At 36.8% G+C, this 18,904-nt stretch overlaps 1 protein-coding gene across 17 annotated transcripts in view; it reads right to left on the reverse strand.

The window, feature by feature from the left end:
* The window catches only part of LOC133531155 (hemicentin-2), a 782,365-nt gene that overhangs the window by 273,812 nt on the left and 489,649 nt on the right, over positions 1 to 18,904 (reverse strand). For all 17 annotated transcript variants that reach the window (XR_009801479.1, XR_009801478.1, XR_009801476.1 and 14 more), the window contains exon 4: positions 17,186 to 17,340. Coding sequence is in view for 9 of the 17 variants with exons in the window: in XM_061869289.1 (XP_061725273.1) it covers positions 17,186 to 17,340 (155 nt within the window). In the remaining 8 variants the exon portion in view is untranslated. The remainder of the gene's footprint in view (positions 1 to 17,185; positions 17,341 to 18,904) is intronic.

The following is an 18,904-nucleotide window of genomic DNA, read 5'->3' on the forward strand; positions in this document are numbered from 1 at the left end:
TACAATAAGGCATATAGGTAATAATTATTATCTTTAAGTTATGCAAGAGTAAAAAAAGTGATGCAATTTAACGACTTCTATGTGGACGAAATCACGGACAGAAGAATCATTTGTCCGGATTATTTCCTTTACACCTAATATTTTTTTATTTCTAAATTGATTCTAACACAATCCATACTTTTTTTGTGTCATGTGTGTTAATTTTACTTATTCCTCACAGATAAGCGTGAAGGTACGAGTATAAGAATATCGTAGTAAAAATAATGACAAAGCAATTTGCACTAAATAACACAGTGGCCTGTCATATTGTCCGAAGCATTGGAATAGTAACACGGCACCCATCCACGTCCACACTGTTATTATGTACCTTGTAATCATGAATAGAACCCCTTTGCTTGGGTTGGGAGAGTATCGAGTCTTTAGAGACACTCTAAAGACTCGCCTATATTTGTTTCAGAGTTTAATTTCTGTATTTCGTAGTGTTAGTTATTATTACTAGCTTTTATTTAACTTGCAATATATGTAAATTGTATCGAAGTATACGGATCTAATCTTGTAAGTCTTTAGACTCACTTCTTAGTTTTCAAATAAGCTGAAAATTTCAACACATATGTAAGTTGGGTGACAATGAAATATTGTGGTCCCGTCGAGCTGATCTGATGATGGAGACAGGAGGTAGCCATTTGTACTCTGCGATAAAACAACGCAATCTAATTGTCTTTGGGGTTTTTAGAATTATATCTATGAATATTAGTTGCCAGTGGAAAGAAAATTAGTCAGCAATAAAAGCTTGTATCAAAAAATAAATATTGGACAACTTATTTTAAAGTTAAACACTTTTTTAAATTTTAGAAGTAAATTTTCTTTACACAAATATACTGTAGATATACAAATAAGTATAACTACTACACGATTTTCGATAGAAATATTTGTTACAAATTCATCTTTTATAATCTATATAAATGTGCCGTCAGATGACAGCGCTTCTTAACAGCGATAAAGTCCTAAAGACGAGTAAAGTAAATCAATTATTCAAGTGTGTTTCTTTGTTCCCGATGTGCCACTTTTAAAAAGACGTCAAAATGTATTCCATTTACGACTAGACAGTCTTTAAGCTCTAAGAAAGACTCAAATTCTTCAAATTCAGTCTAATAAAGACTCGATCTTACCAACACGCTCCGCCTTCTCATTCCGTATGCGAGAATGGACATTTTACACTGGAATTGACAAATGATAGGCAAATTGATGGAGGGGTCAAGAATAAAACGTACCTATAAAGACATTTCTTGTTTAAAGAAATTGCATGTAAAACGTTAAAAAAAATGCGTGGGTGATTTTTTTTTATAAATATTTAGATTGGTTTCATCTGCATGACCAAACACGTGTTCTAATGTCAGCCTATTTTCCTGTTACTACCGGCATTTCTTAAACAATTTTACTCGTAGTAAAATTTTGTGAACGGGTTTGATTATTAATTTATTATATTAAAATTAAATGAATGTTTGATGTAGGTAATACACACACCTATACCACTACTTACCTATAGGTTTTTATACTTAAAAATATTATATCTGTTTATTTCCGTTGTTAATGATTAGATAATCATTTAAAATGTTTAATACGACTCCTAAAATAAAATCTAACAAAATATATATAGACATGAATTTACGTAATCAGTTGTTTGCTTATATTCCGTTTTATTGCATAATATTATTATCAGGTCCATATTCCGAAAAACGTATACTTTTCAAAAATGATTTATACCCGCAAATGGTTTATAGAATTTTATCAAAAAAGTCTAAAAAGATTTTTTGGTCAAAATTACTTTAGAAAGTCATACGTTTTTGGGAAAAGGTAACCACCGTTTGCAAATTAGATACAAATCATAATCACGCACTGACACCACAAAAATAAACAAAATAATTCTAAAATGTATTTTGATTAAATTGCCATCTAAAGTAACTTTTCCTATTTAGAGCAAAAAAAAATCTTAAAACTGAATATTATCTATTTACCACCAATCCAATCCAAAGAAGACGACCCTTCCAGTTACCGACCAATAGCGCTGCTTAGCAATTGTTATAAGCTTCTTGAGAAACTCATTTACCGCAGGATAGCGCCCCTCATAGATCGTGTGGTCCCGGTAGAACAGGCGGGCTTCCGAACTGGACGGAGCTGCACAGACCAAGTTCTTGCCCTTACTACACACTTGGAAAACGGTTTCCAGAAGGGACTGAAGTCAGGTGCCGTGTTTGTCGACCTCACTGCAGCATACGACACGGTCTGGAGGGAGGGGTTAATCTTCAAGCTTCTTTCGGTGGTCCCAAGCTTGCCTATTTCTAACCTGATCTCTAACATGCTTACTCAGCGAAGGTTTAACGTCTATTTGGGCTCAAATGTTAGCGATGTCAGAAACCTAAGTAATGGGCTGCCCCAAGGATCCGTGTTGGCACCTATATTGTTCAACCTCTACATCTCTGACCTCCCAAAAACCAGCGCACGTAAGTTCATTTATGCCGACGACATCTGTATCGTAGCTCAAAGCAAAAACTTCGACAGCCTGGAGTCTACGCTATCTGGTGACCTGAAACTGTTGGCGAACTACTTTAGAACCTGGCGACTAACACCAAGTGTAAGCAAAACAGAAGTGTGCTGTTTTCACCTGCACAATCAATTCGCAAAGCGTGAGCAAAAAGTTCATTTAAATGGGTCCCTTGTTAGACACAATTTCTCTCCTAAATATCTCGGCGTCATCCTCGACCGCTCCTTGACGTACAATCAACATCTGTCCACAACGGCTCGCAAGCTCCAGACTCGTAACAACATCATCCAAAAACTTAGTGGCACCTCCTGGGGAGCAAATGCCGAAGTATTACGAACCTCGGCGCTATCTCTGGTGTTTTCCACGGGAGAATATTGTGCAGCGGCCTGGCTTGGCAGTGCCCATGCCACCAAAGTGGATGTCGAGCTGAACAAAGCCATGCGTGTTATCTCCGGAACGCTCCAATCAACTCCTTGCCACTGGCTGCCAGTGCTCTCTCGGATTGCGCCACCGGACTTAAGGAGGAAAGATGCCCTTCTTAGGGAAGCTGCCAAGATTCGAAACGACCCTCGTCTCCCTACTTATACAGAGTTTATAGCACCCACTTACCACCGTCTAAAATCAAGGAAGCCCCCGTACAACATCGCTAAGGAACTAGTGGATGGCCAATTCGACTTGCAACATGAATGGTCCAAGACGTGGTACTCCTTAATGGCGGAAAAACTAGGCTCCGGAATTACACCTGGCTCCAAAATAAAAGGATCGGACCTTCCGAGGCGATACTGGTGCAAACTCAACAGGCTTCGTACCGGCCACGGACGTTGCGCTCAATATAAACACCGCTGTGGATGGGTGGACTCTCCTGCTTGCGCTTGCGGTGCTGAAACCCAGACTATCCAGCACATAATTGAAGACTGCCCCATATTGCGCTATATTGCCGGTCCTCCAGAAGACCTGATATCCCTGTGCGACGAAGCCGTCAAATGGCTGACTGGCCTTTGTGTTGACATTTAAAAAAAAAATTGGTTATTATATGCTTCTGTATTATGTTATGCCATACGATTAAATAAATAAATAAAACCACCAATCCAACGTAGGAAGGAAACGCCACACTTCTCAAGCCTTTTATCCAAACGATTTATTTCTCTGTACACTACTGCTATTTCTAAAAATATCTACACAAAATTCAACCTTACACGAAATAGTATAAGGTTGATATTGATTACTGTTTTCATATACGCAGGGGAAGTAACACCGGAATACAACGCTCAGTGTATTTGATGCATTTTGTTTCAAGCGCGATAAAGTTAACTATGACGAATGGCTTGTACCAAGCAACACGCTGAAGCAAAACGTTGGACGTGTATAGTAAAAGTATGGTAGTTAAGTCGTTTTTCTTTTGATATTGTAATTGTGAGAAGATAGTGTTGTTTACGTGAAATATGGGAGCGAAAATAAATATTCTTTGTTGTACATGTAGCGAGAGAGATTGGGTATTATTGTTTGAAAGATTTTCGGTGACTGTTTTTGCTTATGACGTGTATACGATATGTACATTTAGGAATATATATATATATATTTTATAGAAACCTTCAAACATTACTGGCTTTAAACTTTGATATTTTTGAAGATAAATAGGAGGTATTAAATCGCAATTGATTTTTTATTTAAAAAAATCTGCGATAGTTCGTTTCTTCAATTGAGAATAAAAAATTGAAGTGGTCCTATAGAAAATGTCCGCAGGTAAGAAGTCTGTTTCATTTTTGTACAAATAATTAATATCGGAATTCCGGAATTATTAGTGGTTTTCAAAATACCTACTCATAATTTTTTTTTAAGGTTTAATCAGTCAAATAGTCGATAAAAATTGTTTACATTTAAAATCTTATACAAATTTACAATTTCCTAAACATAGGATATTTATTTCGAATATGTGTATATACCAGGCCATAAAGGCCGGGTGTCATCTAAAGCCAAAGCCTTCATCTTCACAAGATATGACCCATTAAGAGCTCATCCGCCGCCATTCTATCTGTGCACTCCAGCCCAAGTACACAGCATGACTTGCATGACCTCTTCTTCGAATATATCGAAGAAGCTCTCCGCCAAGCAAAAATGATAGCTACTCCATCGAAACTGCACTCAACATCAGTATCAATACACATTCTAGAGGAAGAGGCAGATGACCAGCCACCTGGTGGTCATCTGTGGAGGAGGATTTAAAAGCCCAGTAACTTACACCAACGACAACCCAGGATAAATTATTCTGGCTCAGATGCACAAGGAGGCCCGACCCCAGATAAACTGGGATAAGAGCAGGACGAAGAAGAAAGCAATCTACTGAACATAATTGTCATGATTTATTTGTTTACATTTAAGATAGCAGTTAAATAATAATTATACTGTGACAACATTATTATGTTACCCCGATTAATACCGGGGTAGTTGGGAAAATAACATTATACTGTTGGCAACACGGTAGTTTTAGCAAGTGGTGGGGACACGGTAAATGTTGGACAGGCTCGTTCACTTGGGTTGAGGCCGTCAACGAGGACGCATCGTAATGAACTGGTTAGGTCAGAGTACCTGCAAGTATCCCGATTGTAGTACTAATAGTTTAAAGTAACCATGCGAGAAGAAGCACTACATAATCTTCTTATTTTGGTACCAACAGCCATATTTTTTTCCATACATTTTTGAAAGCTTTAAATGGAACTAAATAAATCTAGTTTATACTTACAATCACACATCATCATTTTGACATTATCATAAATATTTATTAAAGTACTTTCAAAAATATCGCCGTAAATTTTAGAAGATATTTTAACTTCTTCCAGACCTTAATCAAATCTGATAAAACCCCTTTGAGCTTCCAGTGAGTAATCCGCAAAGACATATTTTAGACTGAAAAGAGGTTTTTAATCTTGGTCTTTGGAAACTTTTCGGTATCTTCGCTTGGATCGGTAGGATTTATATGCGACGATTCTCACTGAGTTTCGATGAGGGTGAATTTGGAAATCGCACGGGAATTTTCGGATATTTAGGGCCTCCGCTAGCAGGCGCGATTACACGAAGTGGGTGCGTACGCCCACTTTGTGCATCCGCGCCAGCTGGCATTGCAAAATAGGGAATATTACGCGAAATTCTGCGTAGGGGGCGCCACTATTACAATCCATCACAATCTGAGGGTCTACTGCAAAACTAGATAATCGAAATTTTGTTATCTAACCTCTCTATCACTCTAGCATATTCTGGCGATAAAGAGGCAGGTAACTAAGTAAATTTCGCTTTTCGCAATTCCCGGTAGGCCCTTTGTAAACAAACCGTCTTGATGCATCAATGTCATATTTTATTATCTGTGAAAACTTGTCAAAAACAGTTTAAGGCATAGTAAGTATGCTGCTGCACTCTGGCGGCAGAACATTGCAGTAATAACCCCTATTGAAAATATAGTCTGAGAAAAATAAGCCTAGCGATTAATAACTCTGACCACGTTTACTTTGCACAAACAGTAACAATGAATACGTATATCCCTGTAAGCTCCATACTTGACATAGCACTTGGCAAGAAAACTTAGCGTGGATAGACTCTACAAAAGCGCATTTAAAAGTTAAATTGGATTAGTAAATAAGTACGTTAGTAATTTTACTCAGACCATTTGGTTTGCACTTTTTCTTATCTTTTGCAATTGCCCTTAATCATTATTATTTGATAATTTTAATGTAATTTAATTGATAATTTTGATTTAATGTAATGAATAATGTTAATTTAATGTAAATATTTTGATTGTTTGTTGTTTTGTGTGTTATGGATATTGTCCGAAATAAATGCTTTTTTTTTATTATTAGTTCATCTTTTGTGAGTTTTAACACGGTCAAAATGAAATAAGATCCTTAATATATATGCCAGATCCGGCAGAAATAAAAATACGTCAAATTTTCTTTAAAATAAATGGGAGACTCAATAGAGGAAACTTTATTTTCATACAAAAGTGTAGGACAGCGTTGTCCCCTGGGTCACTGCTCTTAAACAAGTTTTCAAATCATGAATAAAAATATTGTAAATATTCGAATTCAAAATGCTTTACCAAAGCAAGATAAAGTAACTTCCTCTAGGTTTTATCCATTAAAATTTTCAAACAAAGATTTATATTTTACAAATCGTATCGCATACGTGTCGTGCATTATAAGTATTATAACTGAGTTCCTTCACAGGAAATATGAAGTCAGTATTTACTGAAGAGAAATTGAATAAAGTTAAACATATTTCGCGCCAATGCACGCTGCAATATTCTGAAGATATTGCTTTCAAAACCGGGTGTTCTATCAATTTTGTATATAAACATGTTAACGAAGACCTAGACAAAGTTATCGGGGTATGATGTAATTAAAAAGAAATCGGTCAAGAGAATGTCAGGCTAGGCTCAGTGTAAGGTTTCGATGTTACCATTTTGTCAGAATAAGCTAAACGGGGGCTATTATTAAGTATCATGTACATTACAAACATAAGGGACTTCGCAGCGCTTTGTACGTATTTTTACTAAGAAGAGAAGATATTTTGCAATAAATCAATAACGGCTGGACTGATCATATTTGTTTTAATTGAAAGCATTTATGTAGCTTTTGTTTTACGATTTTTATATATATTTTGGATCATTGGTCCAAAAGTTAGAGGGGGGCTGGGGGGTGCCGTCACCATGCATGATTTATGTATTCATGCAATTTTTTTTTATTACGAAAAGGATAGCATGACTGTGGTCAAATGCTTACCTATTTTTTTATTTTTGAGAAAATATTATTTCCTATCAAGGGCACAGTTATATGTTAGACTTATTTACCTTGTTTGAGGTAGACATAACCTAAACACACTAATATTAATTATCCTTCCATTACATCAACAATCCAAAATAGCTTAAGCATTTAAATCCGTGAAACATTTAAATTGATGGTTACGGCATTTACATTTAAATCTAGGCAGTTTTCCTTGAAAGACGGCTAAGAAGCAACGATACTTTTTTTGGTAGATACATATTCTGCTGTACTTCTTTAATATTTTTCTATATATTTATTTATTTAATCGTATGGCAAACAAGATTATGGCTGCCTTTTTATTTATTTTTTTATTCTACGTCGGTGGCAAACAAGCATACGGCCCGCCTGATGGTAAGCAGTATCTGTAGCCTATGTACGCCTGCAACTCCAGAGGAGTTACATGCGCGTTGCCGACCGTAACACCGCCCCCCCCCCACACGTTGAGCTCTGGCAACCTTACTCGCCACTATGAGTAGGGTCTAGTGTTATTTGGCTGCGGTTTTCTGTAAGGTGGAGGTACTTCCCCAGTTGGGCTCTGCTCTAGATCTGGAATGACATCCACTGGCTGTGTCCGGCATCCTACCACACAAAGCGAGATGAAATTCACAATGCCCATACCTCTCTTTTGGACGTAGTTTAAGGACGTACCCGGGTCCAAATCTCCTCCAAACCTCGTCACTAGGCGTGAGCAGGTCTGAATGGTTGTCAACTTTCTCTTAGGGCAGGGTGGATAGTCTGCTTTGGGGTTCCGCAGTCACACTCTGGCGTTCTACGCACAACAACTTGAACAAGTAACTATCAAAAAATATTTATGTGACACGCACTTTTATTCCGGACTTTACTTCTCATATGTGTGTCTATCAATTACATTACTTTCTTCTTTTTCCAGTGCCATCTCCTACCGGAGGTCGGCTATCATGAAGCCCTCATGATGGACTTCAGACACAGCTACGTGAAATGAACGTGTGCTCTGTTTAAACCATGTTTGAAGACTTTTAAGCCATGAGTTGTGTCGTCCTGATAATCTTTTCCATTGGATCCTTCCTTGGATAATTAGTTGAGGGAGTTCATACTTCTGGTTCCGCATGATATGACCGGGGTACTAGCTGTAGCTTGCGTTTTTTAACTGTCTTTAAAACCTTGATCTCTTTATTTACTAACTGATACCTTTTTAATAAACGTAAGCTCGATGTGTTTGTATTCTCACATCGAGGAGTTCCTTATCTTCTGATGTTAGCATATTATCTCATTGTCATCAGAATGACGGTAGTACTTCAAATTTCATCTGGATCAGATATCAAGAAGTGATTGTAATTTAAGGGTCCCCAGCAAGCACGGTTCTCCATACAAACGTAGTTACGCTCTCATTTTAAAACGATTAGCTAGGTTGCTATTATTCTTCTTCTTCTTCCTCGCGTTATCCCGGCATTTTGCCACGGCTCATAGGAGCCTGGAGTCCGCTTGACATAATCCCAAGATTTGGCGTAGGCACTAGTTTTAACGAAAGCGACTGCCATCTGACCTTCCAACCCAGAGGATAAACTAGGCCTTGTTGGGATTAGTCCGGTTTCCTCACGATGTTTTCCTTCACCGAAAAGCGACTGGTAAATATCAAATGATATTTCGTACATAAGTTCCGAAAAACTCATTGGTACGAGCTGGGGTTTGAACCCGCGACCTCCGGATTGCAAGTCGCACGCTCTTACAGCTAGGCCACCAGCGCTTCGCACGCTCTTACCGCTAGGCCACCAGCGCTTCGCACGCTCTTACCGCTAGGCCGCCAGCGCAGCTAGGTTGCTATTATTATTATTATTAATCATATGGCATGCATAAAGAAGGCAATCAGAGTATAGCCTTGAGGTCGCTAAGCCAGGTAACCAACTCAGGCGTGACTGATTCCAGATCTTCAGCTGGTCCAGAATACGAGTGAAGGGGACAGCGTTGGAAAATATGGTCAGTGGTCTGCTCTTCCTCGCCGCACTCGCAGAATGGAGAATCTTTCCAACCCCATATATATGTTAGGGAATTACAACGGCCATGCCCAGTTCTCTTTAAGCGACACCATTGTTTGCGGGGGAGGTCAAACCCTTTTGGTTTTTTTTTTGGTTTTGTTGGGCGGTGTGCCCTGTTGTAGCAGCAGACCACTCCATTTTCCACCGATCTGAGATAGAGAAGTTGTTCAGAGTCTGAGCTGCAGAACAGGGTGGATTCCGGGATTTTAGTCGCTGGGGAGGTGGACGGCAAAATACATCATGAACTGGCAGCGCGGGATTCTAGACGATCTTCTCGGTTTCCCTCTGTAGTCGTCGGAGATGAGATGGAGCTATGTGACTTAATGCCGGTAGCCAGTGGACGGGTGTGGATCGAATAGGTTGCTATGAAACTTTGAACTTACAATAAGATAAGGTAAATCTAGGGCTGTAATGTAACCTCTGATATCATAGTTAACAAAATACAGCGAATTTAAGATTTTAATGTAAAACTTGTTTTTGCTCTTTTTCGTTAGTTTTATAAGGTAGACCAATATAAATTAATTGCAGCCCTAGATATAGTTCCTTACTTAGTTAGTTAGTTATAGTTCTCCGTGTGGTGTCCGGCTTAAGAATAGCACCAACCCTAAAAGAACGAGGGTGTCGTAAGAGGCGACTAAGTTCACGAAGGAAGCCGTCATCTAACCCTTCGTCACAGGGGAGATAAGCCTCTAAGCATTGGGTAGCAACTTATCTAGGAGAAGGAAAACTCCAAAATCAAACCCGGGACGGAGACCCCGTTAGGCGTGAGTAGGGTCCAACCTGAAATCTGCGGTAGACTACTGCAGCCAACCTGGCTCCACACGTATTGGCTTGCCTTTCCTGTGGGTCCGGCCAGTGAGGTCGAGAGGGTGGCGCAGGTGCTGGGCATCCCTGCGTTTTCCTTGACTACGTCCCAGGCGGTGTAATGTCTCTAGACATTGCACCATAGATCGTCTGAAATAGACGCTAAGGCCAGTAGTAGTAGTAGATATAGTTCATGTCATTGTATGTGCAAAGTTTCATTACAATACAACAGGTAGTTTTAAAATGAAAACGAAACCCCGTTTGCATGGTAAGGAGTCTTAAATTTCAAGATTCGAATCAAACATACAAAGAAACAAATACGAAGGGAACCTAAATAAAAGTGTGTAAAACCAAGACTGTAAATGCAACGCTTTTCCACGTAGCGACTCGCAAAGGCTTTTCACATTAAAACCATGTCAACTTACATCGCGCTTGGTGTAATTTGAAAGCTCCATACTAAGGGCTAAATCCTAAGGGTTGTTAAGAGGAAAGGGAACGGCAGCTTCTCCATAGGATCGTAGTCCTCATTTTCCTCTCTGAATATTAACGTTATAGAAGGAATGCTTACACAATGTTATGTATCTTGACCACAGCTATGCCCCTGCGTTAGACGAATTCGATTTTTCGATTATTAAAAAAAAGAGTAGAAAGAGGAGCGAACAACCAATTCGATGCAAAATAAATGTTTCGAATCAAAATAATAATCACAATAATTCAGCCTATATAAAAGGAGTGTACAGATTTTTAAAGGGTCGGCAACACGCATGTAACACCTCTGGAGTTGCACGCGTCCATAGACTACGGTGACTGCTTACCATCAGGCGGGCCGTATGCTTGCGTGCCACCGTCGTGGTATAAAAAAATATACGTCCCACTGCTGGGCACAGTCCTCCTCTCATGTTTGAGTCCCCTTATAGTCCCCACGCTGGCTCAATGCGGGTTGGGGACTTTACATACACCTTCGAATTTCTTACGTACGTAGATGTTTGTACGCAGGTTTCTTCACGATGTTTTCCTTCACCGAATAGCTAGTGGTGACTATCAAATGATATTCCGTACATAAGTTCTATAAAATTTATTGTAATGAACCTATGAACCACTGATATGAACCCGCGATCTCCGGAAAAAAAAAACAAATAAACAAAGAGGCAATAGTGGTAGCTGTGGTTGATGTCCATCAAATTGTATTAAAATATTTTCAATAATACAGAAAGGAAAATGGGGACTACATTTGTATCGAGAAGCGATTATCCCCTTTCCAGTCCTCTTAAAGCAACCCCGTTGGCGTCGTTAAATGACAGCCTCATTTGAATAATTGCTGTATTGCTAAAGCAAATTTAATAGATCGATAGATTGACGGCCCGGAGCAATCCGTGACGTATTGACGTTTAAAATAGATGAACGGGAAGGGGATTTGGAAGTTTTAAATTAAATTGCTTTTAAGAGTTGCGTATTGTTTAGGTATTTGATTGCCTTTTATTTTTAAAAGAAAAGAATTTTTACTAATACTATTGTAATTCTTATGAATAAGGAGATAGAAGGTCCAAATCAGTTTGAGAATCAATATAACCTAGGCAAATTAAAGGTTTCACTTAGAGTTGTGCCTTTCTCGAGAACGTTTTCCTTTTTGTATGTGGAATGTTCTCGCTCGAGGAATCTGCAACGTACATTTGTTCCTTAAACCCGTTTTTACGACGAAATTAACCCTAAACCTGATAATTTGTCGGGCACATCTTTATGGGTCGTTTTTCTTTATGGGGGAATTATCTTCGTCGTAAAACGGCTAAAAAATAAGCGTGTCATATTATGGGGGTAGCTCGCTTTATTTCAGATAGGTACATTTTACATTTCTAAGTTTAATTTGATTTTACATTGGTAAGTGTGAATCGCCTTCAAATTGGTGCTTGTTTTCGCTATACTTACTCAAAGTCGTATCTGATATACGTATCTAATATAAGATAAGAGGTTGAGTAAGTATAGCCAGGAAATTGATTAGTATTTTTTGCGAGTTCATAATTTTTTACTATGCGCTAGTAGCAGTAGAAAATATATGAACTCCCAATGTGAAAACAGTCAATTGCTATACATTTTTGTGACGACCGGTCTGGCCTAGTGGGTAGTGACTGTGAAGCCGATGGTCCCAGGTTCGAAACCCGGTAAGGGCATTTATTTGTGTGATGAGCACAGATATTTGTTCCTGAGTGATGGGTGTTTTCTATATATTTGTATATTATATATATCGTTGTCTGAGTACCCACCACACAAGCCTTCTTGAGCTTACCGTGGGAATCAATTTGAGTAATAATATGTCCTATAATATTTATTTATTTTTCGTGCCTTTCATCTGGCCGCCATACAAAGTAAAATCGTTACCCGCTTGTTTCTATCTCTATCGCACACACATATTTATATTTCTGTCTCTCTTGTACTTGTATATAATTACGCGCGTGCAAAAGAAACAGCAAAAGGCGGGTCAATGTAAAAAAAACCTCGTGCTAAGCGTCCTTTTATATGCATTCGCTGCCAGCGCGAGCTACGCGCTATGTTTGTAACCAATGACACGTATTTTCCGCATTGTAGCGAAAAGCGACTACAAACGCAGAACCAGCCTAGGGGATTGCTGGCAGTGAATGTGTTAAATTTGACCCAGTTGGCTGTTGAATGAAAAAATAACACTAATTTCAAATTTCCACTCACATAACATGTACGGAAGGTGGAGTTAAGGAATGAAATCTCCATGTACCAAAAAGTGTCATCAAAAAACCTTAAATAGTTGGCGCTACAATACATAGAATACTTGAAAAGAAAATCAAATTATAGACAGCGCACTTCACTTTGTCAATAACGCCTAGGTTCTTAGCTACTTAAGCGCTACTCTGGAGAGATTTGGAACTATTATCTATAGCTGATAGCTAGATACTTTTGCAACAGTTCTACCATAAGAGACTTCCCTCCTTTTAAATCCACACTCCATAATTACATGACAAGTTGTTGTTGTGTGCGTGACCTCAACTCTAATGCCAATATTCATACGTAAAACACACACACAAAGCCAGGGCACTTGCCTTGTAAATATAATAATGCTATTCACCCTTTATGGCCTAAATAAAATAACGTTTCAAATAAAATATCCCGCATTCATTTTATTCCACACTAAAGCTTTTTCCCAAGACAGAGGGAGACCGAAGATGGGTTTAGCCGTGGGTTAAAGGGGGATCGAACGTGGCACCTCTGAATAGGATAGCTCGAGGCAGGACAAACACAATATCGCAGAGAAGATGGTGGTAGTGATGGGATGTGTCGATGTTATCGACATCTGATAAAATCCTAAATGGAATCGAATTTTCTACTTATTACTGTTTGGGAATACTTTTGTGGTTGGAGTTTAATTAAGTTAGCTATTTTGTTCTACAGGAATAATGAATTCAAACGATCATTCTTACAAGTATAAATAAAAATGTGAGAAATATAATACGAACCAAATAATAATTTGTTATAAAAAAAATATTGCAATCGGTATGATAACAAAGGTACAGGGTAGCCAAATAAGAAGTATACATTTTGTTTTTAAATTTTAACTGTATTAAGTTCAAAAATTATTAAGTATTGTTTTAAAAATATATTCTTCAGGGTTGGCAAATTCATGCGAAACATATATACATATATGTCTGACATATGTCCACCTCTAACAGCAGGCAAATGTAAGCCCTTATCATCCCAATGTTCAGCATCTATTCGCACATTTTTGGCATTATCTTAGTACATTTGTGTCGAATACTCGGTTTTAACTGTTTAAATTTCATCAGCTCGTTAGCATAGACACGTAATTTTAGATAGCCCCACAAGAAATAAGTCAAGAGCTGCAACATTTGCCAATCACTGTCACTTTTTTTCAAAATTAATCGAGCAAACAACGTGTTTTAAACAACAGAAACATTTGAGATAAAATTGCTTGCTGCTAGTGGTAGACATTTGGCAGAAATTATCTTCCGTATACAAATGCCAACCCTGAATAATATATTTATGAAAAAATATTTAATAAAATTTCCACTTCTTGTAATTAAAATTTAAAAACAAAGTGTATCATTCTTATTTTTCCACCCTGTATAAATTATATAAGGCACGAAATAATGTTTACGCACGAATATTAAAATTTTGTTTTAGAGCTATGGATGTTATCTATGTATTTAGGTACGTATTTATTTATATAACTATGTATATTGTCCCCTAGCAAAAGGGCTGGCAGCTTCCTCGCTCAACGAACAAGCGTTGCAATTCAGCGAGGAAATGCTGCCAGTATCTTTGGCACTATGCCCCAGGGGCTCTTTTTAGATATAGATTTTTAATTTCTATTGTACTCATATTTACAATTTATTAATTTGTAAGTATTATATGTATTCTGTTTGTTATAAAAAATACATTACGGCGCTTAGCTTAGTTGAAGGCTAGGACTAATCTGTGTAAGATTGTATACAATAAAAATATAATTATATCTTAGTTTCTTATTGAAAGTAAATGATACCGTTTATATTTTGTTTATTACCAACGTTAATAACCTAAAATTACAAAACGTGTACAGTCTCATTACTGTACATGCTTACGTTGCGATAAACTATAGCGTAAGCCCTACGTGACGCATACGTCATGTGACATTAAGAAAATAGAAAATAGATTAATTAACGCACAATAGAAATGTCAAGGATATGAATCATCTAAGAAATTATAATTATATTTAATATTGTTAAATGTCACCTAAATGCCATGCACGTAGACAGCCACTATATAAACCCTGGTTTTCCTCAATAAATCGTTCAGTAACCATCCAACCTTCAGTGTATTATTCTACCTCCGCCACCAGCGCTACCAGTCGCATCAAGCAAGTGTAAGGGCTAACGGCCCCTACAAAACGATATTTTATTAAAGCTGAAATAAAAACTATCGACATGCAATGCGTGTCACACCCCTACCAGGATTTGTTTCGTCGTGATTGGTTATTGACACAACTTGCGATATATCCGTTAATCCGGATAAGACACCCAAAACGGATTAGAGGTCGTGCAACGTCAAGTATATCTACACAATTTCCGCCTTATTATAAGGGAATAAGGAACAAAGGTATTGAGATATATTTAGTGTGATTTCAAGGCAGTGATACAGATGTAGGCGTTTCTTTGTAAGTGATAAAGTTGAGACGAAAGTGGACGACCGCGCAAAATAGCCTTTTTTCAATCTAAGCCCACATTTTCCTCTCTGAATTTAACATCACTGAAAATATTTTAACACAATTCGATTTATATTAACTACAGCCAGTGTTGGCCGAACGTTAATTAGAATTGAAAATATGCCCCTTGGTGTGATTAAATAATATTAATTGTGAGATTGTTATTTATTTATATATGCTAGATCTAATAATAAAGTAGTTATATATTGCATGTTATAAAATAAGTTACTATTTATACTAGTCTTTTTATTGATTTAAAATAACAACATTATGTGAAATGCAAGAATAAAAAATAGTCGGTATAATTTGAATTAAAATAAATTAAATTTTTTGTTTGCCTCAAGATTATGATGTACCCTAGATAAGTAATAGATAAGTAATGTTTTAATTAGATAAATAATAATATGTGTAATCCCATTAGCTATAAAGAGTTGACATGTAAAATACTTATATTGTATCAATAAATATTTGATTGATTGATTGATTGGTTTTGAATTTTTAAATGGGTCGGCCCCTATTTGTAAGTAAAAGTAACGTTATGTAACTTCTATCTTAATCAAAGGCATTGAATTTAGCGCTTCCTATATTTTATTATACTTGAAGCTCGGCGAACTTTAAATTTGCATATTTGCAAGCGAAAACTTTGAGATGATATTCTTGGGCGTTATACTTAATTAGTAAATAACTTTATAAAATGGCACCTAGTAAAGAACCCTGTGGCGAACTGCTTTGTTTACTTTTGATTTGATATAAGCTGTGTATTTTTTGTTATTATTGTACAACTTTATTTTAATGACCGGTGAATTGTTATTTTCCTTAAACGCTTATTGCTTGTTTTGGAAGTATCGTATGATAAACTATAAAAAATAACATTAAAAGCTTATCCCAGAACATAAAATTTTACGCACTTGTAGTATTTTTTTTTTCAATATTTGATGTGCACACTCCTTACGCATATAAATGTAATTGAAACCTAGGGTAAAGAACTCTGTTACACTCCACTGCACTTAAATAAATCCTACAAAAATACATATTATAATTATTCACTACATAGCGCCAATGACTACATAATGAGATGAGCGTTTCTTTTTTTTTCTACTTTTTTATGTGACCTTTTTTCCACTTTAGTGTTATTTCTTATGCATACAAAATATATGGGGAAATAGTAACACAAGAGGAACAAAAATACTGGGTAATTTTTTTATTCAATTAGGATTGAAAGAGCTTGTGACTGAAAAAAACACAAAATATATAAAATAAACACAAAATGATAAAACTATGCGAGGTGTGCAATAAAGAGTATCGTATTGTAAATTAATGAAAGTCGCATTTTTTTTTGCAGAAAGTTGGAGACGTAAAATTTTCTTTTGATCCTAAATTTAAACTAATTAATTGAGTAGGTATTATTTAGAGCTCATATACAGTGGTAATATCGTAATACTGATATGATATATATATGGTAATACTACATTCTTAACCTACGGCAATGCAGGCATAATCTAAACGAAATCAGCGCGTGCGCTATGTATGACTAGTTATCGTCACACGCTGATAATATTCCGCTGGCCGGTTCAACTTTAATAAATTTCCTTATAAGGCAGATTATCTTTGGGTCAAATGGTTGGTAAGCGTGAGCAAGGTAGAGCACCCACAAGATGGTATGATGCTGTGAAGAGGGTGGTTGGCAGCACCATGCAGTACGTGTCCCATATGGCTTATGACCGCACACTAAGGTCGCGATCCTCAGCAATGAGGGAACGAGGAAGTAGAATAATCTATTATATCTATTACTTACTGTATGTATTGAAGTGAGTCAGCTGCACGGTGTTGCAGTCGTCTCCTACTTGAAGATACGTGATCTCGCAGCGGTACAGTCCCTCATCTGAGGCGTGTACGCTGTCGATGACCAGCTCAGCGAAGGTGGAGTTCGGGACGTGGCTGATTGACATTCTGAGGACAAAGGAAAATAAAATTGCTATATTATATTTATTTAATTTACTAAACTTTATTACCCAAAATACAAAAAAATAATACTAATGGCGAAATTAATGCCTAAAGGCATTCTATACCAGCCAACTATAGGGCTTAACAGAGTAGTAATAAAAATGGCGCGAGAAGAAAAGTAAGAGAATTGAATTGGGAACTATTAAACAACTAAAAAACATAATAAACTACATACATATATAATAATACACAAATAATAATATTATAATATATATAATTAATATACTATTGTTGATGACATAATGGTGTAAACATTTTAGTGAAGTAGTGTTACCTACTTCATGTTAAAACTTAAACTAGGACCCTTGGAAATTGGCAAGATGGCGAATAACATGTTAATACTTTTTACACAATTTTGACAATAAAATATTATCTTATCTTATCTAAGGCCAATTAAAATCTTGTCAGGGTACAACGACGACAAAAGCTATCTATGTGTCTGTTTATAGCAAGGGAAGGAACATTTTCAAAAAGGAACTCCTAACTCGTAAACTTCAGACTCGGCAGCCGATAATTAAAACGTCCACCTTGCCGGGGGTCTAATTCGACTTCGGTGCTCCATGTCAGTTACCTACCAGAAGATTTATAATCTATCGTTACAAACTAACATGACTTAGATCCTAGCCAATAAGGCAGGCCAAGAAGACTTATTGGATACATACTAGTTATGTATTCTGTAGCATTAGTTTATAAGACTGTTATCTTAACAGTCTTGATGCGATTTATTTCATTCAATATAAATTTCATTTTGACACTTGGAGAGATTTTACACCTCCGATCGAGTTAGTATTATTCTCTGATATTGAGGACCTTTTACATCTTCAAATGTAATGTATTATTAACCATAGAAACTATACATCAGTGTTGTATTGTAGTAATTATTTATTTTTAAGATTATTACAATGTAATGTTTATCTAGGTATTGGCTGTTGTATTTATAAATGTTGCTTTGCATTTTTCACGTCACTATATGATATTACTGTAAATATATTGACTTGTAAAAGAGCTCTGGAGGCCTATAAATTTTGATTTTGAGTTTTAAATTTGGCAATCGTTAATACGAAACACTAATCGTAACTTAAATAATGTATGTAAAAAAGTTATGTGATCTTCTGTAGCATTTGTCATATCGATACATTTTTTTTTTTCATTTGGCGATTGTCGATATACGAAAGTCCGGTTGGCTAGGCCATGTATATAAATTATAGGTAGTGGACCTGTAAGCTAAAAATATCCAAAAATCTAATCAGCAAGAAATAGTTCTAAGTATAGAGTTAGAACCTGCTCACAAGATATTAAGAAAATCGTTTGAGAAATGCAACCTGTACCCCTAGTGTAACTTTGATCGACATCATAACGTGACGAACGCGTTTGCGTTAAGTCTCATTTTGTATAGGATTTTGAGTTTCCAAAACGTCCCGCTTGGCGCGCTCTTTCTAAATCCAATACAAAATGAGACTAAACGCAAACGCGTACGTCACGTTTCGAAATCGAATTTATTTACACTAGG

The sequence above is a fragment of the Cydia pomonella genome, chromosome 24 (assembly GCF_033807575.1).
Source record: "Cydia pomonella isolate Wapato2018A chromosome 24, ilCydPomo1, whole genome shotgun sequence".
Classification (NCBI taxonomy): Eukaryota; Metazoa; Arthropoda; class Insecta; order Lepidoptera; family Tortricidae; genus Cydia; species Cydia pomonella.